Below are 23,921 nucleotides of genomic sequence, written 5' to 3'. Positions count from 1 at the left end.
AATATGCTCATCACAGACTAACTAAGGCAGTTCTAGAGGATGTTCCTGCAAACAACTCCATTGCTTTCAATGACAAGTGTCCCTAAAATGATTCCTAAATGCTTACCTCACTCAAGATTACAGGATTGCCCTTAATACAGTTTGGCATGGAGTAAACTAAAATCCATTAGGTGACCTCTGTCTATAAAAAGGCAAATTTTATCATAAAACCTCAATAATGTGCTTGGAAAGGAATCAAACAGGAACTAGAGATGAGGGCAGATGAGAGAGAGAGGGAAAAGGGAGAAAGAGGAAAAGGTGTGGAGAAAAGGAAGTTCACAGTGACACAGACTGTGAGCCATTGCTGCTGTTTGTATATGTATTGAGTTACCAAGTGCACCTGAGGCTGCCAGGTGAACAAGAACTTCACAGTTCTGCCCCACCAGCGAGCTCCCCAGCACATACTGTACTATCTTATTTATACCACAAGCACTTTGTGCAAATATGAAATGCAACTTTTTGTGTTTATGGTTCTCTTCTGGAGAGAAAGAGGGAACAGGCTGCAGGTGCTTCTGCAATCATTGTGAGGTCAAAAAAGAATGGGAGTTGAGATGGGACTTAAAAAAAAAAAAAAAAAAAAAAAGCAGCATCCACTACCAAATTAGAAAAGCAGGATTTTAAAGCTGGTAATTGCCACAATGCCTCCTGTGGAAAGATGCCACCCATGGGACCTTTTGTGCAGCTCTAAAATGGATCATCACTGTACTGGGGAAAAATTTGAAATTCTGCCTTTTGACAGAAAAGTTCATCTGTGCTAATTAAGCTTAATCGGAATCTGAAGGCATTATATATTTCATATGTCCATATTTTTGTGTGGAAACACAATAATGCGCACATAATTTATATCTTTATCACATTGAAATGTTTCTAAGCATGCAAGAGGGCAACGGTGAGAAATTTCCAGTTTAGAATCTGCCTTTCTTGAATGTTTGATTTTGTGACCCTGATCCTGTAATTATATACTGCATTAGAACAGAAAATCTACAATAAATTGGAAGGAATTACTGCAGAAGCTTACACACTGTATACAATAATTACCTTGCCTAAGTTCCTTGCACTTTACTTGATTACCTGCCCTCTCTCTAATTCAGACAGAGAAGTACAATGAAAGAAATATGTACTCACTCTGCCTTTTGTTCTCTCATTGGGAAAAAAATTCTGTCTTAGCACTAATGTATTCTGCGCAACTATAAAGACTAAGGGATAGTTTCTGTAGAAGACCAAACTTAAAAACAATAAGGATGCATGGCACTGAATCTGCATTCAGAGCTGAAAATATGGCACATTATTGGTAAATTTCTCTTTTTTTTCCACTCATTGTTTTGTCCTAAAAAAAATAGTATTTTGAAATGTGCAAGTCTTTAAACCTACATAAGCAAAATAGCTTCTATATTTAAACATTCTAAATAGCAATCTCTTTTAAATGAGGAATGCTCTAAACACTATAGTTAATTCTAGAACCGTGGGTTGAAAAAGTCTGACCAAGAAGGAGCCCGAACATCTCATCTTTTTTGTTTGGTTGGTTTTGCTTTTTTGTGGGGATCTTAGTTTTGGTTTTGTTTGTGGGGTTTTTTAATTAGTCTTGTGTATATTAATGGGAAAAAAAGTGACGAGGATAGAGGGATATTAATTTCCAAATATATATACTTCTGTCCATGTTTGTTTTCCCATCCATTATTTAATACCGTAACTGTAAAACTGAAAGTTGACATCATCTCTGAAATACCATGTGCAAGCGTATACATGGAAATTCTTTCAACTGTTGACTGCAATACTTTTGAAGCTTTTTGCTCTCCACATGCTCAGAGCATAATCTGTCTGCCTGTTGCAGCTCAGATGCAAAAAAAGAAAGAAAATTAAAAAAAAAAAAACAAACAGGATTGGTTTTAGACTCTAACCTGGAATGATGCAGCCTCTGGCCTGTCTCTCATTGCTTCCTCTGAAAGGGTCTTCAGGCTGGGGAGTGGCACGGCTGCTGCAGCATCTGATGCCACAGCCTCGTCTCTGACCTAAAGGGAAAATACCCCAGCATCAGTGGTAATTCTCCTTCAGACACACGAGCGGGGATGAACTGTGTCCCCTTGAGCCCATTGAGTGGACTTGCTTTGATCACTGGAACTAACATCCATGAAAAAAGTCCGACTGATTGAATTTTCATTGCAAATAAATCCCTCATTCACAGTGCTGGGAGAGAATGCTACCAAAAAAAGAAAAAAGCACCCTGCCCTGAAAAGAGAAAGGCCAAGGACATGGCACGACGACGTATCTATCACTGTAAAAACACAGCACTTGCTGCATGACATTCCCTTCCAAAGTTTGAAAGAAGCCAGTATGAAGATGGTGGTGGCACAAAGGAAATTTCTTATCAGCACAGTTTGCTGTAGGTGAACCACGCAGTTTAGGTTCTGTCACTTTCCATGAGCATTAAAGGAAAGAGACTTGAAAAAGATATCTGAAAATAAAGTTAACAACAGTTTTGGTGAATACAGAAACTAAAATATAGAAGAGATTCCCATTTTACTAGGAATTAAAGATGTAGTAAGGGAAATCGACACTCCAAGGTAATGAAAACATTTCTTTTGCTCTGTGCTGCTGTAGATTAAAAGCAGTTATAAAACCATCTACCATGAGAGCTATAGTTGAAAATATTCCTTTCTCCTAAAATAATTAATATGTATAGCTTTGTTGGACCTTCAAATAGTCCTATACCAGGCCACATTTGTACAAGTCAGAGAGAAAACTTGAGATTATTATTAAATTTAAAATGAGCTTTAAAAAAATACCATGGAAGTTTCTGACCACAGATTATGACTTCCTGAATTTTCTTTTCCTATTAATAATTTTCAGAGGTTAAAGTAGCAGACACAAAGCCAAATGTTTTATAGCCACAAAGTATGTGATCTCTCATTATTCAGTAGAGGGTTAACCACAACAATTACTAATTTTTTGTATGTTGCATTAGTCTTGGCAACCAGAAATAGTGCTCAGCTAGGGAAGGAAAGTGAATTTTGTCATAACTTCTACATTTAGAACAAGTTGTGTGTATACTACAAACTTGCATTTTATTCCACTATAGTTTTTTAAGATGGTAGAAGTTGAGGGCGGAAACTGGAACTCTAAGGAAAGGAAGTTGCTTTGCAACAAATTTTCTCCTCCCCTGAGAATAAACAGTTCTAAGAGTTTGGCATGTTTGGAACACAAATCAGAGGGAGCACTTCAAATTCATACCTCATTCAGGGTGGCCTCCGCAGCTTTTATATGATTAATGATCAACTCTTCGTCTCTATTATAAAAGAAAAAAACAAAACAAAACAATGGAGAAACTTTATAGAACTGAAGCTCTTCCAATGTACAAATTAATCTTCAGCTACTTTATGGTTTTGATGTCTTGTAAAATAATTGATAATAAACTGTTAGGATTTTCTCTCTTTTTCATATCTCCAATGCAAACCCTAAAAATAGTTCATGTTGGTGCATTTGGTGTATTTCCAAATGAAAGATGCTTCTGTTGAGGATAAGCAATTAAAGCTGATGTGATTATATGCCTATCAATGAACAACTATCATGGCTTGGATATAGAGGTCATAAAAAGTCTCTAGCAGGATGGAATTATATTCTTGTATTGGAAAACACTGACAGATTCTGTTTATTTCACCTGCTTTGTTTATATGTTCCAAAGGGAGAAAAAAACCCTATTAGTTGTGAAGAGCTGCTAGAACAATGAAGGAAAAGTTATCTTTGTTGGTTTTCAGTTGCTATATACAGAAAGAAAATGCCATTTTTAAAGTCTCTTCACATGAAAATAATCTTTTCTGGATATATGTGTGGCCACAAAGAAGAATGTCCAAAATAGATTGGGGTGATTAGGATGGAAAGGGCAAGCTTTCTAGAACAAATCCTTCTGCAGGTGACAGCTGCTTTGATCAAATCCTACCAAATAACATTTGTCATTTTAATTAGCTTGTTAAACATTTCATGGAGGATTATACAAATTGCATTATTTCCCTCGTGCATAAAGCCCTTACAGCTTCTCAGATGTTGGTCTTCAGAGGTCAAATGAACCCATGTATGACTAAAATTCTTTTAGATCCTAGCCATGGAACAACAATATTCATAATACATGCTTCATACTACGGTTAAGTATTAGAAAACAAAGTCTGCAAAGTTGTTGTTTTATTTTAATCTCACTATATGGTGTAAGAATTGGTTAGTAATTAGCTCCTTCAAGTCAAGGGGGCTCCTTTTGACTACCAGTCTTTTCAAAACCAGTGCCTGAGCCTTTCCTGCCATTCCAGGTGATGGTGTAAGTGGTGTGGGGATTAGGTGTAAATCCAAAACTCCCTGAAATCAGCAGGAAGATCTGTCTTGTACCACAGGAAAGGCGAGATCCAAAATGGGTTTCAGTCCCTTTGGCAGTGAAGACCTGTCCCCTAGCTGATGCTTCTGTATTTACTATAAATAAATTGTATCTGCCTATAACAAGATGGCGTGGAAACACAGAGAACAAACAATCATTTCTTAAATAAACAGTACTTTAAGGATCTGCCAAAGAGATGTTGTCAGATCAGTAAGATCGCACAGGTATTTTGTTTGCCAGTTCTTTCAGCACCCAGAATTTGGAGCACTATTAGGGGATAACTGCATAAAATGTATGACCTAGTATTTTGAACTAGCACTTTTGTTTTTAGAAGACTATGTCTGAATTTCAAAAAAAAAGGAGACAGATGTACTTTTCTCTTATAACCTTACATAGTCCAGGGCTAAAACTCTGCCCATGGAAGTAGGAATTTAAATTTTTATACATTTTAAGTGACATCCCTGCACCCCAGGGCTCACATTGCTCCCTGTTGGATGGCACGCTCTGCCTCCTGGAGAGTCTCCTGCAGCCGCTGCTGGTCCTGCTCTGTGTCTTTCAGGAGTCTATTCTGGTGATCCAGAACTTGGTCTCTTCTCCTCAGCTCTTCTGTTGCATTAGAGAGGCTCTGCCAGCAGAGAGCAGAGTTGCTATTTAGCCCAAATAAACTTCACTTTATGCCACTGGCTACTGACCAACATGGAAGACAAATTGATTGTGGAGTAGATTTGGACCACTGCATCCTAAGGTTTTATGAATTTCCTAGCAAAAGCATTAATGACTCAGAACCCCCCCCCCCCCCCAGTTTTTAGTATATTTCCTATGTATAAATAAGTTTTAGAAAACAAAATGATTGTAGGTTAAAAGCCCAAATCAAACCCCCACTGAAGACTTTTTTCTTAATTGTTAAAAATAAAACATCCATAGCTTAAGAAAAAAAATGGAGTCTTTGAAGTGTTTTCTCAGTAGACTAAAATTCTCAGCAGACTGAGTAGTGCGTGTGTATTTACTCCCGTTATTTTATTTATACAAGGACTGCACTATTTGGCTTATTTAACAGAAGGTAAAACTCTGGTGACTGTTCCAGAAGAATAACATTACCATCAGAGGTACATTGGAGACTTGACTTCTATCTTTGTTGGTACATGAGTGCAATTCCAGTCTATTACTCAGCTCCTGAATCCCTTGCTGCTGTACCTGTAAAAGCAATTGTGCCTCATGCTCATGCTGCAAAGCATTATCTAACTCCTCATGTATATTGTCTTGGTTGATTCTCTGGAAAGAGAAAGAAGTTGTGCCTGATTCTGTAACTATATTCAGTGTTTTCCCTACCACTAAGTGAGTTCCACTTGCAAACCTAGCAAATTCCAAAACAAATGCATGCTTGGATTAGTATTGAGGTTTTTTTAACATGAAGACAGATCACTGAACAGTAAAATGGCAGACCAGTTAATTGCTGTGTTTTTATAAAGAACATTCATGGAAAGTCTTGTCATTCATTATTCTTGTCAAAGTAGCACCCTAGGATGCAAAACTTCAATATTTAGAAGGAAAAATAGACAGATCAATGTTCAAAAACTTAGTGGATAGCTTATTAATCCTTGTAAACACCTTTGTGGACTGCTCTTCTCCTCCAAAAACTGTTCCAGATAGAAGAAATAATTCTTCAAGGAAAGTCATCATCTACATTTCAACTACAATCTAAAATGTGACAAGTTTCATCTAACTGTCCCAAAACACTAAGGGAATAAAACCTGTTAGGAACAAAACTGAAGATGATTAGACATTTTTGAGTTAAAAAAAAAATCCATTTCACTAGCTAGGAACAGGAAGGACAATGGGTGAGACATCATCTAGCAGATATTCTCTGCTTGGAAGTGTTTGGATTGGGACACCCTGACAGGTTCTACCAACTAGGCTTCAGGTTAGGGAACCCACAGTGTCTCAGTAAGTCAATCACCAACAGCAAAAGACTCAGGGGAATTTTGGGCATTTGTGCTACTGAGAATGTTGGAGAAGGCTTTTTCTCCCCCTGCCATAAAGTTACTTCTTCAGGGAAACAGACCCAGTAAAATTTGTATTGTTTTTATCATAACAACATCCATTATTATGTTATTTGTCAACATCCATTCAGAGTTTAAACTGCTGCATTTGTATTTCATGAACTTCTCATGAACAGTCTTATTGAATATGTTCATTCCAGCTGACTTTACTCTGTGGAAGTGAAATCTTCTTTTAGGATACATAAATCACATCAACATTTCCAACAAATGGGAGAACCTGCATTGCTGAAGACCAAACTCTAATTTATACAGGATACCTCCTTCTACAAATCAAAAGGAAACTCCAGTGGAAAAAGGGTATTTCCAAATACATCTGTCTTCTAGTTTAGTGACATTTACTGGACAATTTTTCTGGAAAATTCTATTGAAAGGAAATCAATTTTATGCTTGTTTTCCAAAAAAACACAAATCAAAAAATGTGTAGAAAGTAGGATCTCTTTTAAGCAAGAGAGCCTCCAAGTCAAATGCACTTACTTGCTGAGCTTCACTTAATTGGGTCTGCAGTCTGCGGGCTTTTTCAGCATCTTTTTGCATCTCATTGAAAGCCCATCTGCATTCTGCAAGCTGCAGGTGCAGTGAGCGGGACTCTACCTCTGCTGCATGAAGCCTTCGTGAAAATTCAAATATTTCTTGCTGCAAAGTTGCTATATTTCTCTGTCAGCAAACAGAAACAAGTTGATGGGCTATAAAATCTGCTATTTTAGCAATAAAATGAATAATATTTAAGACCCAAGAAAGTGAAGACAAAACTATCATTTTTTCCTCCATCTCTAAAAGACATATACAAAAGTCTGAACCTTTCACCTACCAAGGGTTACTGCAAATTCTGTTTACAAGGAAGTACTATTTTCACCTAAGGTTTACTATGAAGATTATTAGAGAAAGAGTTTATCCTTTCATTTTGGTTAAAGGGAAGAAGGTTATCTTTACTGAAAGAAAGGATGGTAAACATGAGAAAGGAGAAAACAATAGTAAAAAGCAACCTTAACATTTACATCAAGCCAAAAGCAAATTTCTTATTATAAGCTAATACAGATCTGATAGGACTTGAAAAAAATCTTTTACTTGGATACAATAAACCTCCTCCAAAAATTCTTTGTCAATAAAAGAAAAGACCTATTCACACCCTAACGTGTGACAAATCTACTTCTGAGTGTCCACATAGTAGCACTTGACTGTCATGGACTCATCACCAGCCTGAAACCAAATAAATGCTGCTATCAAGGGAGCTTCACCGTTGCTGTAAACCTTCTGTTTCCATGGAGGAGGACTGTAAATCTGCTTACTGTGCTGGGCAGTCTGTCATGGAATCCAGCTTCCAGGGCCTGGGCATTTACTCTCTGGAGCCCACGAGCCAGCCTCTCTATCAGCGAGTCCCTCTCCAGGTAGGCTCTGCACCCACGAGCGTTCCCTTGAACTGTCTCCATCAGAACGCTCAGGTTGTCCATCAGTTTTGCAAAGCAGTTCCTGGCTGTGCCGATCAGCGAGTTACTAGAAAGCCAGAGCTCTGAATCTTTAAGAAAAAACAACAAAAAGGAAACATCGAGCAGGTTATTAGTTCCCATTCCTTGTAATATCACGTTCTTTTTCACTTCTACAGGATGGAACCTGTAAATATTCTGAAACACAGAATGCTGAATCTGAACCACTGTTCTAACTTTGCTTTTAAAGGATATGAATTCAATTTCTTGAAAACGGCATGATCAAAGAAGAAAGTGCCTGAAACTGAATCGAAGGACATTTGATTCAATGGCAACTTTGATACCAATTTAGTGTTTAGGCTTCTGGAAAATGCATCATCTTGTCTTTCTCCTGCTATTTCCCTTTATTCACATAAATTATCCCTCTTCTAATATCCTTTCTTCTGTGACAAAAACGTGGGGACTCTAAAACTAGAGGTTAATAAAGAACCAGGGATGGCAGAAATGCAGATGAACCAAGGGAACCTGTATCAGTTCTCACTGTAAATAAACTCCAGAAACACTCTCCAGCCTTCTGCTTCCATGACTCTATATACTGAAAGCATAAAATATCCTATCAGCTGCTTAAGAAAAGTAATCTGTTCCAACAGTACAGAAATGTGATCATTCAGAGAATGTAGAAAAGAGTTATTATTTTACCCTGGAATCAAATTACTCTTTCAGGGAAACAGCCCCACTACAATTTGTATTGACTAGCTCAGGACATAACCTCTAGTCAAAGGCATCTATCATAAATATCAGAAATATCTCTTCAGAGCTATGATCCAGAATAGTTTAGATAAAATCATAAAAATGAAAATGATATGACCACCTGACTTATTTATTTTTAAAATATATTTCTGCTACAACAATATACAGTTAAAATTACCTTGGTTGCTGAGAACACCCTCCAGTTCTGAGATGGAACTGATTATTGCGGTATAGAGGTTAGAGCTAGACAACCAGTTAACTGCTTCAATACAGTCAACTCCTTCCTCTCCAAAACCTGTGAAACAGAATTGCAGCTAACGGGATAAGTAAATCACTAAAATATGGCACACTGCTATCTCCAGCTCTTTCAGAAATTAACCAAAAATTAGCATTAAACAAGAAATTAGTCAGGACAATTTAGACTGTTTTAAGCATGCTTCCAGAATGACGAAAAAAAAAAAAGTAGATGAATCTTCTAATTTGGAAAACATTTTTAATACCATTTATCATTGTAGAGGGAAATATAAACTGGTCTGGCAACAGAAAGGGGCAATCTAGACATAATCTCTAAAGAAAATTTTGAAATCCTATGCTAATATTTTATCTGAATCAGAAAGCAATTTTTGTGGATTTTTAGGAAATAAATATTAAAAATTATTTTTAAAAAAAGAGGAAATAACTTTTCCAAAAAAAAAAAAAAAAAATGGGAACATTGCAAGATATTTACCACAGAGAAGATGCTGTAGCACCTAATTCTGAAATCCATAAAACAAATATCAAAAATATCAGATAGTGTTGAGTTCATGTGCATAATTGCAATTTTACCTGCAGTGCTTAACATAAGACTAGGCATTTCCTCTTAGAGTGAAATAAATTCGTCAAGCAATATAAAAATCATAAATCCGTAAATAGCATTTGTCAAAATGTCATTAAATATGTCTTTATGCCCTAGTAATAATAATATTACTCTTTGTTATTCTCTAAGCATGTAATTTGATTTAACTCTTTAAGAACATTTCACTTACGTGGCACAGGATGCCTGCCTCTGGATTCTCCCAGACAAACTTGAATTCCAGAGCTTCCTCTGCATCCATCTGTCCAGATGAAAAATGTACAAGAATATCGGGCCAGAGCCCTCAGCCTGTTAGCAGCCAGAACTGCGATCACAGCTCTTCGGAACACATAAACCAGGTTCTTGGCTCTTCTCTGCCTCAGCCTGCCTTCGTCCTGGTTTCTTTCCACCACAGCAGGGAGAGCATAAAGGAGGCTGACGATCTTGTGGTTCAGGAGTTGGTGCTGGTTCACCTGTTCCTGGAGAATGTCTCTTTGGCAAGACGTGGCGCACAGTCGGCCGTAGAGAGAGCACAGGGCCCCTGACAGCAGCGCACAGGCTGCCAGCAGGGATGAGCGTGCCTTGAAAGCATCTAATAATGAATTTTTCAAGGATTCGTTTTCCTGGGCCAGTTTGTCAGAGAGTTGTTCAAGGCCATAGAGTTTTTGCCTCATTTTCTGCACTGTTTCTTCACATTCCTGCGACAGAAACAAACCAAACAATAACGGAAGAAACATTAACTACATGGTTTTTACCTAGACATGAATGAAAAGAAAATTTAGCTTTGCCATTCAAATGATGCATTAAAGGAGCAAAAGTTGTTAGTAATAATCGTGATGAAAGTGTCTCTTCTAGTAAGGAATTACAGAATCAGATGTATGAAACAAAAAAAGTGGTAGGAGGGAAATTTACACGATCATCAACTGTAAATGGACTCCTGATTTCTGAAAACAATCCACCAACACCGTGACAGCTCACAGAAGGTCCAACACCACCTGTCAGCCCACAAGACAGTTTTATGAATTGACTTAACAATGGTAATAACATCCTCCAATTTCAGAGAGAACACTGCTGTACTAAGCAGAAAACCAGTGTAAGTGAGAGGAAAAACATAAGGAAGTCTGGAACATGAAAGTAGACAGATTAAATTTTTCAGCATGCAAAGACTTCCAGCCCTGAAATCTGCATCAAATACAGCATTATTCTGTGAAGTAAGTTGCAGTAACTCACAAATAACAAGGGACATCTATTTCCTTTATTCACATCGCTTTTAATTGAAACAGGTGCGAAGGAGTGTGATGATAAAGACAGTAAATGGTGGTTGTGGAATAACAGGGAACATTCTGGATTGCAAATAACTCATCTAATAAGGAGTGACAGTTTCACACTTTTAGGCCACTCCTCACTGTAGTATCAGAAAAACAGAGTTGCTTAACACCGTTGAAATCTACCACTGCTCTTAGGGTCAGTACATATGTAACTAAATTTATCCCCAGGTGATACCACATTATTGTTATTCTCTACAATCTCTGCAAATGATGATGCTGAAAAAGTAGCTGCTGCCCTCAGTAATTCTCAAAACAAGCCAATTTGATCTTACAGCTTTAACATTCTCAGAAAAAGAATACTGCCATCTGTAGATGAAATCAGGCTTCTCAGCTGGGCCTGAAGACTAAATTCTCTTCAACAAATGCTTGATCAAAGTAATTGATTTCTTATTTTAAGTGATGGTAATATTAGCACAGGGATGGGTTGGCTTGTTGTTTGGTTTTGGATTTTTTCAAACTTTAAATGTATACTAAAATTCCCAAATGACCTTTAACTGCTAAGAGGCTTCAACTATTGAAATAATCCATTCAATTTTTAAAGAAAAAACAAGTAGAAGTTCACAGCACCATACCTGTGATCTTGCATGAAATTCTGCAAGGACGTTTGAGTACTGCTGTTCAAGATATTGCTTTTCTTTCTGCCACCAGCGTTCCTGTGCTTTTAATTGTTCAGACATTTTCTCCAAAGCCTCCTCCTGGTTCTGCTGAAGGTCATTCATAGTGTCAGTCTTGTGCTTGCAAATATATTCTAGGTGAGATATCTGTGTGACAAGCATTTAAGAAGAAATTATTATTTACCTTTTCACTTTAAGTTAAGCACAGACTATTCCAGCATCAAATCTAAACTGCAGTTTTTTCAATATTTTTATTAAAACTAAGTAAAACCCTTTCACAACAGATGAATTACTTGGTTCTCAAAAAAAAACCTGAAAAATATTTTGAAACAAAGTATTTTATTTGGTTTTGGTTTTGCTATCCTTCTACCAGCTTGCAGAGATATTTGTCACCCTCTTTGCAGGAAACCTGAGCCAGACACTTGATACGTTTTTTTTTTAATGATTGTATTAAATTTTAGTAAATTAGTAATCCAAGTATATCCTTTAGAAGTTTGTGATGATTGCAAACAATAATTAAAACACAGCCTTTAATTTTTTTGTTTGTGGTTTTGGTTTTTTTCTTTTGTTGAAAAGCCAAGACATTCCAGATTATTATTAAGTTTTAAAACAATTTCAGGGAATTCTAGCACAGAGAATTTTTTCCTTACAAGTAGCTCATACGTTTAGGATGTATTTTAGGATGTATTTTCAACAAACATGAAGGGATTCACTCTTGTGCTTGAACACTGCACCTCATGCAAGCTAAATGGAGGAATGAACCAAGCCAACAATGATCCTCAAATGCACCCACCTGAACTTTCTGCTCCTAGAAAATATCGAGATACTTCCAGATAGACCACACTGAACTGTGTGGAAAAAAAGTTTTTTCAGCCCAGTCTAAAATCCCAGAAAAGCTGCTAAGTACATGAGAAAAGCCCTAGAAGACCTCATAATCAGTCTCAATAACAATGCTTACTTAAAAAGCAAGCAACAATAAGACACAAGCCCTACAAACGCTGCCAGCAGTGTTCACCTTCCCTTCCCTTTCCTCATCTACTTCAAAAGAGAAATAAACCAGAACACAAAGTGATACCCTAAAGAGCTCTTTAGGCATAGCTTAGTCTCTGGAGCCAGCTGAGTTATTTAAAAAGGGGTTTTTCCTTCATAAAACAGAAGGCTTTCTGGGGAGAAAGGCCATGTAAGCTCACTTGCTTTAAAACCACTCAGAAAAGTACAGCTCCTCCTTCCTACAGATCCTGACATGTTTTATAATAGGTATTTCTGTTGTGTTTCTGAATAAAAATGTCATAATCCAAAGTTACAATTCAACAAAAAAACCCCACACTGGCATTCTTTCAAGTAGTACAGCTGAATCATAAAGACATAATTAAAAGGTGATATTCCTGGAGAAAGTGTATTTGGCCTCTGGATTATAGTAAAAGAAAGACTTGATTTATGACTGTAAATGACTAGGTTCAGTGAATTTCTTCATCACTACGATGAATTTATTATCTTTTAATTAGGTTCCTGTGGCTACTATCAGATTGTCCTTTCAGAATATCCTGCACAGAAGGTGGAGCTGAGAGACTTGATGCACACTCCAGTCACATCTAAATGCCCTGGCAACAAAGTGAGCAGTGGACAAGCCAGAATTAATGGTGCTCATTTGTTAGTGTCCAAATCCTTTTGGGGGGATGAATATCAGTCCTTTTTAACGAGACTGCAGTATGAGCAAATGTCACTGAGCTCGGCAGAGGCAGCTGATGCCTGGGGACACTCACCCTCTGGTTAGCCTTGCTGAAGTTCGAGACCAGGGCTTCAACATTCTCATGCAAGAGGGCACAAAGCTCTGCCCAAGGTAACTCTTCCAGGGGGACGTTTGTCGGTCTGGAAAGCACCTGGGCATTTGCCAGGGTCTGGTATGTGTTCAGGAGGATGGACATCTCCCTCTGGAACACAAAGAAAAAAATTAATTGCTGTAGCTGGGCAATGTTCAAATCAAAAGAGATGCATCCTATGTGTGGTAGCAGAGCTGCCTGCAGCTGAAAATGAGCCCTCAAGGCTCCTTCTCACAGCTTCACAAAATTCCTCAGTTCATTTCTAATAATTGCAGCCATAATATTGCCTGATATTACAGCAGAGTAAGAAAACAGATTTCACAAAATTTATCTAATTAGACACAGTATGTAAATAAAGTATGTGAGTAAATCCCAGTCCTGTGGGGGCCACAACCATGACCTGGCACAGATAAAAATTTCCATGCTCTAGTGGATGCAATTCATTCACCCATGTTAATACCTTGAGGTGCCTCCAAATTGTGCCCCAACACTTGCACAGCACACAGAAAACTGTCCAGTTGGCCTGGCAGCACAACACACTCTAAATTCCTTTAAAAATTTGTTTTGCATGGATTAGATATGATTAAACAGCTGGCCAAAATGGGCCTACAGCTCCATCAGTCAAACTCCAAAAGCTGTGCCTCATTTATTTACAGTGATTTTAATCAGTGGTATATTAACTTGATTCAGATTATAAATAAATTTTAGCAACAACAGCATGCAGTAGAAATTCAATTCTTCATACTTTTAGTACATACAAGTGCCTTAGAAACTTTTTAAAGTTAAGATAATAGAAAGCTGTTTCTCAAATGCTGTATTAGTACAGTCAGAGATCAAGATAAGATTATCAGACTAGAGTGGAAAAACATATTCAGGAAGCATAAAAATGTTATAAAATATGAAAAAATACTGTACAGGTCAGGAAAGCAGGAAGGGAGAATGAAGGGAAGGAAATGCACTGACATTTTTACCCAATTTAAGCATGGGTATAGCAAAGACCAACAGCAATATATTAAATGTTATCTATACTTAGGTTCTGCTACAGTCTTCTGCTTTTTCATTTTGCGCAGCAAAATCAGAGCTATCTCAGTGGAGTAAACAGGATCACACACAGGCAATTCTGCTTCCCAAACAAATACAAACAGCTTTGGGAAAAATGCAAAGCCATCCAAGGCCATAAATACCTGATCTCATAAGGCAACCACTAATACAACTCTTCCAAAAATGAATATTTTTATCACCCGCTCAGGACAGTCTTGTGGTTTGAACGCCTTTGAGTAAAATAATTAAAACAACCAGCTCTATGAATATGACAGTGAGCTAATTATTATTATTTTTTACCCTTTCAATACTGTAACATTAATTTTGAGTCTAGCATTAAATACTGTTTCCATTACCAGAAATCTTGATCATGAATGGAATCTTGTCCATAGTTCTTGTCATGTCATATATTTTACTAAGGAATACAAATAAAAAGGAAAACTCCTACCACAGCAACAGCTAGCAAGCACTTCAGGTTTGGAAGCAAGCACTTCAGTAGAATATTTGCAGCTTGCAATTGTGTTTTGTAGTTAGAAATAGCAATCATTAATGCCTGTAGTTAGGGCAGACAGTTGCTTTTCTCTGTATGCATTCCTTTTGTGCCTGATGAAATGACTTTTTCAGGCTAACTAGGCCAGCAGATGTCTTTTAATACATTAATGCTTGCATGGAAGGAGCTGTTATTCTCCCAGAAAGAAAAAAGAAGATCCTGATTTTATTTGTCTCCAGTTTATGAATGACAGATCTGCCTGGGCAGTGGACAGCACTAAGACAAAGTGTGGAATAACTCCATCAGCTGAACAAAAGACACCCACAGATCTGAAGACTCTCTGATGCAGGTCTCTGCTCCTCTCCACAGGGAACAGACCTCATGTACCCTCCATGCTCAGAGCTCTGACAGAGAAAGAGGAGAAGTTTCCAAGCCACCAGCAAAAAAAATGTATATTGCTAAGAGTAGAAAGAGAGCAAATGTAACCACACAATGAAAGGAGAGATTTTCTAAATATGCTGACAACTTTCCTTTGTCCATGCTGCTGTGCAAAGAGATGGCAAAATTGTTATTCAAGGTGTAGCTGAGTAAAGACAGTAGAAAAGCCCAAAGTGGTCATATAAGAGGAGAAATTTTTCAGAAAATAATCCAGCGAAATACATCCAATGTGCCAAATCCACAGCAAAACAAGTAAAAAACAAAACAACAACAAAAAATCCCCTCTGCTTTTCCACCTGAAAGCTTGAAATAATTTTCAAGCAATTTTTACAGTCAAATACTTGCACTAAAACTAAAAGGGTGTATGAAATTAAAAAAAAAAAACAAAACATTTCTAGAATGATAGCTCATGAAACTTGACAAAAAAGTTAGGTAGAAAGAACATTCTTCACATGAAATGATCATCAATATCTACAAAATGCCTTAATTAGGAATGCCAGTACATCCTGCCCATACTTAAATAATATTTTCAAATTAGCTTCTCCAAGGCATTGCTTACATTTATTCATGTAGTAATTTTTTTTAAAGGTAACATAATAACAAAAAGGGTGAGAGAATGGCAGAATTCTGCCACAGCTCAGCGCAGCAAATGCAGCAAATTCTCCCCACAGTAAATATTTTGACAGTATGCTTTAAAAAACCCAAAGCAATGTGTGCCACATTTTTTTCCTTACTACTGAGCTTTTTTTTCTATTTACTATTTACTATTGAGGCTTTTTTTCCTTACTATTGAGCCTTCCTTCAGGCTGAAGCTGTCTGGAGGAGCCACTAATGTTGCATTGGCATCTTGAGCTCTCTTCCCTTCCTCAGCCTGGTCTTTCCATTGCACACCGGAGGATAAACGCTGTCCTTGTGAACTGGAAAGTTTCCACAAAAAAGATACTTTAACCAAAATTACTTTTGTCAAATGCACTGTGTTCTTTTAAAGGATAATCAATGGATATGACAGATACTACTTTAGCACCACACATGGATTCTGAAGCTGCTTGCCTTTCCTAATTGAATGAAGAAATTTATATTCCTTCTAAGGAAGATTTTGCAAGAGGTTATATTTTCAGTTACCAAGCCTCGTGTCATGCAATTCATAAGATTATATGGATGTGGCCTCAAAGTTACATATAACAAACAGAATTTTTCGTATTTTAATTAACACAACAGCTGTCTTCAGAGAGACCATGTCACATCTTGCATCATCAATGCTGATTTCAAGTACAGTTCTTGCTCTCCAGGTTTCCACATGCCTGACTCTACTCTGTCTGGCTTTTAAAGCAAACTATCCAGAATTTTAATCTGTTCTTGTACTGTGTCACTCAGGAAAACAGATCTATCAAGAGCCTGGCATGACTAAACAGGCAGCTGATGAGGAAACTCCAAGGCCAAGCAATAGCATAAAGGACACAGAAGCACAGAGAGGGAATCCAAGGAAGAATTTTAAAAGATTGCCTGAGTATTTAGGCATGGTGTCAGGAAAGCCAAAAGCTTGCTTCAAATTGATGTTTGCACAGGATGACAAAGGCTTTTCCAGCTCAAGTTTTAAATATTTTACTAAAAACATGGCCATAATCATGAATCTTGAATGAGTTGCTCAGGCCACAAACTTCCTTCCTTGTGGGAAAACAATTTTTTCCTTCTCCACTGCTCCTTGTGTGAGTAAGTCAACATAAACACCTGTGTATACAGGCTGAAAGAGAGCTCACCCAAGTTCTGCTACCACAGGCACAGCAGACTGTGCTGGCCAGGAAACATCCCAAGAGATTTCCTCTGCTCTCACACTTTTCGATACTTTTTAACCATTTAAAGCTTTCTACGGCCATTCAAAAGTTGAAAACAAAGATTATCCACTATAAATGATACACAACTTCTTGACAGGAGTCTTAGAGATCCAACTGACTCACTGAAGTGGAAAACAATGTCTTCATAATAATCTAAGTGTATATAGAAAAGCCATCTTTTCTAGACCTGCTGGATATCTTTTCCTACACTCACCCCAACCATTACTGGACCCTGGACCTAACCATAACTATGATTTGCAAAATTTTTGGTTTGGCAAATAATCTGTAGCAGGCCAGTTATTATCTGTACCATTCACAATACCTTTGGTTACTGATATGGGCCTGTTATTAATGGACTGCCAGGTTCTGAACCTTTAGTTTGGTTTGGCACTTTGCACCAGATTTTCTGCTGACTGAAAAATGCAGGGACTGTAAAGTGCGAGTTGTACTGAGGCTGTCTAGGGCCATTTTGCAATGGCTTTAAAAGGAAACTTACTCTTTTTTTCCTGTCTCAAGTGCATTTACTGGCTCTCTGAACTCTTCCCTTGCTATCCCTTCTGGAAAATCTTCTCTCCTGCCGCGATGCCCTTCATTCAAAATGTCTTCCAGTTCTTGAATTCTCAACTACCAAGTGATAAGAAAGCAGTTGAAGGAAGTTAGGAAAGACTGCCATGGTCTTTAATGCTGTTCACGGTTCTGTTCTGCTTTTTATAGGTGAATATCTTCTATTAATTCTATATGGAATTAGAAAGCATTTAACACACATAAAAATGGATTTATACATAGAGTCCAAAACAGAAAGAAATAGATATGCTGACCCAAAGCACCTTTTGTTCTCCTTGCATGGTGTTTGGATTTTCCTGTTTTCCATTATTTATATTACTGAAGTTTTCCAGGGGAATTCTATTCATTAAGTAGACTCATAAAAGGGTAGGATTAACAGTAAAAGCTACACTTGCACTCAGAGCAAAGCTCATGTGGAGCTTGTTCATGTACATAAACAAGGAAGAAAACCTTCTGAGGTCTTCACCCATAAAAGATAAATCTCTAACTTCACGGAATGTTACTTTTCCAGCTCCTTTGTATGTTGTAAAAGTAGAGAGAGAATAAAAAAACCTGAATCATCACAATTTATTTAATCATCACTTCAGAAATCCAAGTGCCTGTACTTAGAGAAGGTCATAAGAAAATGACTGAAGAAGTGGCAATGCTTGTTTGTGTTCCTCAGAAAACAAGAAAAAAATAATGAAATTCCCTTTTGTTTTCTCATTTAGTTCTTCAAAAATCCACTAGGAAGGCTTCCTTAGTCACTACAAGATCACTCAACAATCACCTTACAGGATTTTCACTTTTGTTTTTTTAATAAACCCTAATTACTTTAATGGATCAAACCCTGTGTGACACAGTTTAGTGATACAAAAATTTAATATTCAAGTATACATATCACATTTTTTCATATATTCAAACTTTTCTGGCAACAGCAGATGTAATAGCTGAAATGTACTCTGAATAGTTACATTTGGAACTGCAGTCTCAGGATGCATTAATATCTCACACCTAGAGAAGTTGGGAGAATGCACTCTATCTCTGAAATTACCTAAGTGCCCATTCCAAAGATATAGGACAGAATATCTCAGCAGTTTAACTATTGTGAAACATTTCCTTTCCCCTCACTCTTTCAATGCTCCTTTGAATTCTAAAACACAAGAATGTGTTTCCATATCTCCTGGAAATCAAGGAGATATTTTTCTATTACCTTTTACAGTCTTGACAATCATCAATCACTGCAAAAAATCTACTCAGTGTTTTCACTGGAGCAAGGAAGTCTGAACATTTTTGGAAGATTGCACCTTTACAAGTTCATCTTCCATTTTACTGCAAACTTCTACCAAATATTTAATCAAAAGTTTACCTGCATGACTTCTGTAGTGTATTTACATTCTACATGCGCTCGTCTTGCTGCTGCAGCATCATCCTCCAGTTTCTTTATTTTCGCTGCAGCTGCCTAAAAGTACATTTTAAAAATATCTAAGTCCGGAAAGATGATGACATCATGCAAAGACAACTTAATTTCTTCAGTTTATTAGGTCTCCATACACCAACCTGTGGTATCTGAACTACTTGCACTTTGGAACTGTGAAAACTCATGTCAATAAATAAATGAAAGGAAACAATTACATATCCAGAATATTAAAGTAATATTTTCTGTTTAGTTAAAGAAATTGATGTAGGATTACGTTCTTGCTACAGTTTTCATAGTCACAGATACCTGTCTCTATCTAAAGGCCTGGACATGGTATTTCAATAGAAAAAATGTTTTTAGCAGAAGCAGTAACTACAGAGCTGCTATAATAGAAATCCACATGAAATTTTAGCTACATTGTTTCCTATCAAAAACATCATCTCACTTTGACTGATGATTGATTTGAAAAGAACAATACACCCCAAAATGACTTCTGCCTTCAAGTGATGCCAGAAAGATGAAGAAAAGGACATTCATATTAAAAGTAATTTAAGACACTCAAGGTTACACAGATACAAGTCAAGTCATTGATTTTGGACAGGTAAAGCAAAGGAGCAAGCATGTGAGACTGAATCCTAACTCCAAGCACTTCAGTTAGGGAAACATTAACTGAAAAATAAATTAATACATAAAATGAACATACGAGCTGTTGGCAATAAATTTAAACTATGTATAAGCTCACACATTCACAAAAGGAAATAATTGAGAAACAGAGATCTGTGGAAGGCCTATTAAAGAGAAAGTCACTGCACAGAGCTTACCAAACCCACTCCACAAAAGCATCAGCCAAAAGGCTTAAGCTTTGCCTCCTCCCACAAGATCTATCTGCTTAAGATGCTTAACTAAAAAATAAAAAAGTCACAAATCCTGCGCAAATACTCCCTCTGTACCCATATTGCTAAGAGTACTTTCCCAGTGACATAAACCCCTTTCCATCTGCAGTTCAAACACCACTCTCAGGTCAGGCTCGCAGCATTCACCTGTGAATCCACCTTTCCTGCCAAGTGATGCTCTGCATTTTGTTAATCAAACACGGGGCACTCATAGCCTAACTCAGAGGTTTCACCCCTCAGAAATGAAACCGCTCAGTTGTGCCAGTGCTTGCTGAGGCTCCCAGCAGCAGGCAGAAAGCTTTACCTCCAGTTCTTGGAGGAGCCTCTCCTGCCGTTTATTCTTGATTTCCAGACAGGCGGCCTGGAGCTTCAGCATCTTGGTGCAGCCACTGTGCTCTGCCTCCAAATCCTTCAACTTCTTGGCAGTGCTTTGCAGGGCAGCATTCGTTTTCTAAAGATAAATAGGTAAAGGAATAAATCAATACATCAAGAGGCACTTTTTCTAAGATAAAGTATTGCAGTTGAGAGTTCAGCTGCAGTTTGAGAGGAATGGAGACTGCATCAGAAGATGATGTTAGAATTTTAAAATCTACGACGCCAGCACACGTCAACAGAAGTGTTTACCCAACAGCAGACGTGCTTTTGATTCACCACCAAGAAATCTGCGTTGGCCCAAAAATCACTGTGAACATGATCTTCTGTGGTAACACTAAAATCAGAGCCAGATCTCCACTGGAAACCTTTCCTTAAAAGAGTACAGCCCTTCAATCTCTTCTGTCTCCCAGCTCAGTGGCAATGATAGAAACAGAGTGCATTTGGGGAAATTATGCATGGGGACAAAAGTTCATTTTTGTTATGATTGTGATTGCTGAAACTTCAGATGTTTTTAGAAACAGTTAGTCCCACAGACTAAATAATTTTGATTTCTGCTTTTCTGAAAAGCATTTTCTTCTTTCTAGAAACTGAATTTAAAAATTGATGAAATATGAAGTCCTCAGTAGAATAAAATGATCTGGTCCCCACTTCAATTTCTGCATACAGAAATTGAACTCAGCTAGAGGCTGGAAGCATTATTAACATTACTGGACACTGCAGCTCCATGAAGTCACTGCTACAAAATCCCCATTGTCCATATGAATTTGGATTAAATTTAAGCTAATCCTCTACCTTTGCACGTCCAGCAAGACAGTTTTCTACTCTTCAGAATGCAAAATAAATAAATAAAGAAGCCAAAATTAACTGTTTTCTACATTTTCTAACATTTCTTCTCTATATCTGGAAAGATACAGAAATATTTATTCCTTCAGGTTTATCTTCCAAATATTAACAAATGTGAGCTAGGAAATGTGAAATAAGTAACAGATAGTTTGCTGTGAAATACAACAAAAAATTTAAAAACATTTTCTACTGGAAATATAATTAACATTAGAAAACTAAAATTGTTGTGAGTATATCAAGCTCGTTAAACAAGTCGGCATGAGCTGCAGGATTTCAGAATTTTGAAGAATTTCTGAACTTTTTGGAGGTGATATGACTGTTGAATACTATCCCCGTAGCCACCTGCAAATATTTGCTCATGAAAAACACAGCTGGTCTTTTTTTTTTTTTTTTTTTTTTAAACCGTTTGTGAACGACACACTCTCCCAAGTATTTGAAGGAAAAAAACGTGCAGGGATATGAACTCCTGCCTATCCACGAGGTGATGCTATTGCCCTTCCTAGCGAATGCGACCCCTCCCATCCCGGGCCAGGATCCGCCCAATAGATCCTGTCACACAGCAGGGAGGGTGATTTTTCCTGTGTGCTCGTTCCAGAGGCACATTTCAATACTCCATGACTCCACTCCCACGCCTACCTCAGCATTTTCACAGCCAAGTTCAGAATTACGGTTTGTGTAGTTTTTCCAGTCAGGATTTGCCTACATGCTCAGAATCCCACTTCTCTGCATGTATTAAGACCACAATTAAATCTCCTTTCATTTTATAACTCATTTCATTTTATAACTCAGAATAACTCAAGGAGATTTAAATTTGGGCCTATAAATACACAACACAAAAGACTGCAATGCATTCAAAGTCATCATTTATAAACCCAGATATTTCTGATGTTCATCTGACAAGCTCAAATGAATTAAGCTTTCAATGCGGTCGAGTCAAGGACAATCAAGATGTAAGATTTTTTTATTTCCCAGAATTTTATAATTATATGTAACATAACTCTAGGGTGATGGGCAGGGGAGCAGCTACAAAAGCAAAGTGGAAAAATGTAACATTTTTACTACTGAAGGCAGGTTAGGGTTTGGCACCTAGCAGTGAGTCACATTTTCCTTTCAGTGATTCTTGAAAGTCCTGAAAGACTTCTGAGTCCAGTGACATCAAGATTCTGAAACCCTACAGCTCACTCTGGCCTGTTTAACGAGCTACATGTATTCATGGCAATCTTAGTCTACTCATGTGAATTACATTTCCTACAAGTTTGTAGCTTTAATACATTTACCAACAAAACCCCTTCCTCTACAACCACTGTCAGAGAACACTGCCAGGGAACTGACAGAGAAGACAATGTCCTGAGCCATACACTGCTCCTTTTGTCCTTTTTCAAGGACAAACATCACTCAACAGAGCATGGCATACTTTTTCAACACTGATTTTTGATGCAGCATTAAACTCTCTGAAGGTAGCTTCTACAAAACACTGTGCACAACAGAAGGCAATACCCTTCCAGAGCCTCCTCAAACTAACTCAGCCACTCACTGTTAGGCAGAACTCAGAGCTTACCCTGCTGCCCCTGGCAACTTAAAAAAGAAAACTCTATCTAAAAGTAGGCTTCTTCACAGCCTATGTCCTGCCCTACCTTTACAAGAATCAGCTTTGAATAAAAACTGGCTTCTTTTGAGAAGGACATTAGGTCCTGTCCGCAGCTCCTGTCCTGTCCACAAGCTCCTCTGTTTTTCACTACCAGCATTACACACTAAGTGTAACTTCATAACTCTGTAACTTCATTACTTCTGTAATCTTCAGAACTATTCTGCAGTATTTAGCTATTTGGGGGATTTTTTTCTCCCTTAAACCCAAAAAACTCCAACCCACCACACACTTGGCATCAAAAAACTTTCAGCCAGCATCTCATGGAACTTTCCATCTATTACTACATCATACCTGAAAAGCCATTTCTGCTTCAGCTTTTTCTTTAAAAAGGAATTCTAGCTCAGCAAGGTGTACTCTGTGGATGTTCTCCATCTCCACTGCAAATCTTTGAACTATTTTCTCAGTCTCTGATGCTTTCTGCTGGTGTTCGTCATTCATTTCTGTTGTTCACAAAACAAACAAACAAACAAACAAAAAAAAAATAAGCATGTTCAGAAAAAAAAAGAGTATAATGAACATAAGTTCCTCTGTGTATTGTGGTATCCTGTGAAACACTGGAACAGTAACACTTCCAGTTTCACTACAGAGAAACAATCACATCTTGTGTTCCTGTAGCATCTTTCACACAAGGACATAGAAATGCTTTGGAGATTTCTCAAAAGCATTGAGAAAATTAGATTTCAAACAAATGAGATTTCAAATTGAAGCTCTTCTCCCTTTGGAAAGGAATAAAAATTCAACTCTTTCAAGTGACGCCTCTATAGCATAGGGAACTTAATAACTTAATTACATTTTTCTGCAACACTTGGCTAGCTTATTGCCAAATAGTTATGAGACATTTCAGTCTGTATCAATTAATTTCAAGCTCAGTTTAAGTAACAATAAGGACAGACACTTGCCACATGAAAATGATTCAAGGAAAACCTTAGGCAGCTTGGGCTAATGAGCAAAGGCTTAGCTTTTCTGGGGAAATTTACTGCTGCTCAAGAGATTTAAATCTTCAGCCCAATGGCTGCCCCAAGATAGGGAAATACTGGATCTACTTCTCTGTGCAAGCTTAAATGCCAAGGAAGAGTTCTTTTCCTAAAAGCAGTTTTACTAGGAACTTTGCTTCATTTCACAAACTCAGTCAAAATATTTTGTATTATTTTTTTATGTTACTGAGTACAACTAGCTA

At 37.5% G+C, this 23,921-nt stretch overlaps 1 protein-coding gene across 1 annotated transcript in view; it reads right to left on the bottom strand.

Moving 5' to 3' along the window:
- LOC136569493 (coiled-coil domain-containing protein 171-like) overlaps positions 1-20,254 on the bottom strand; it is a 44,210-nt gene extending 23,956 nt beyond the window's left edge. Inside the window, exons 1-7 of the mRNA XM_066569883.1 lie at positions 20,183-20,254; positions 13,165-13,332; positions 11,360-11,548; positions 9,653-10,157; positions 8,806-8,922; positions 7,743-7,969; positions 6,931-7,110 (exon numbers count right to left, since the gene is read on the bottom strand). Of these exons, the coding sequence (XP_066425980.1) occupies positions 6,931-7,110; positions 7,743-7,969; positions 8,806-8,922; positions 9,653-10,157; positions 11,360-11,548; positions 13,165-13,332; positions 20,183-20,254 (1,458 nt within the window). The remainder of the gene's footprint in view (positions 1-6,930; positions 7,111-7,742; positions 7,970-8,805; positions 8,923-9,652; positions 10,158-11,359; positions 11,549-13,164; positions 13,333-20,182) is intronic.
- Between the last annotated feature and the right edge of the window lie 3,667 nt (positions 20,255-23,921).

The sequence above is a fragment of the Molothrus aeneus genome (assembly GCF_037042795.1).
Source record: "Molothrus aeneus isolate 106 chromosome Z unlocalized genomic scaffold, BPBGC_Maene_1.0 scaffold_33, whole genome shotgun sequence".
Taxonomy (NCBI): Eukaryota; Metazoa; Chordata; class Aves; order Passeriformes; family Icteridae; genus Molothrus; species Molothrus aeneus.
The sequence above is the reverse complement of the archived record's forward strand: the minus strand, read 5'-3'. Positions and strand labels throughout refer to the sequence as shown.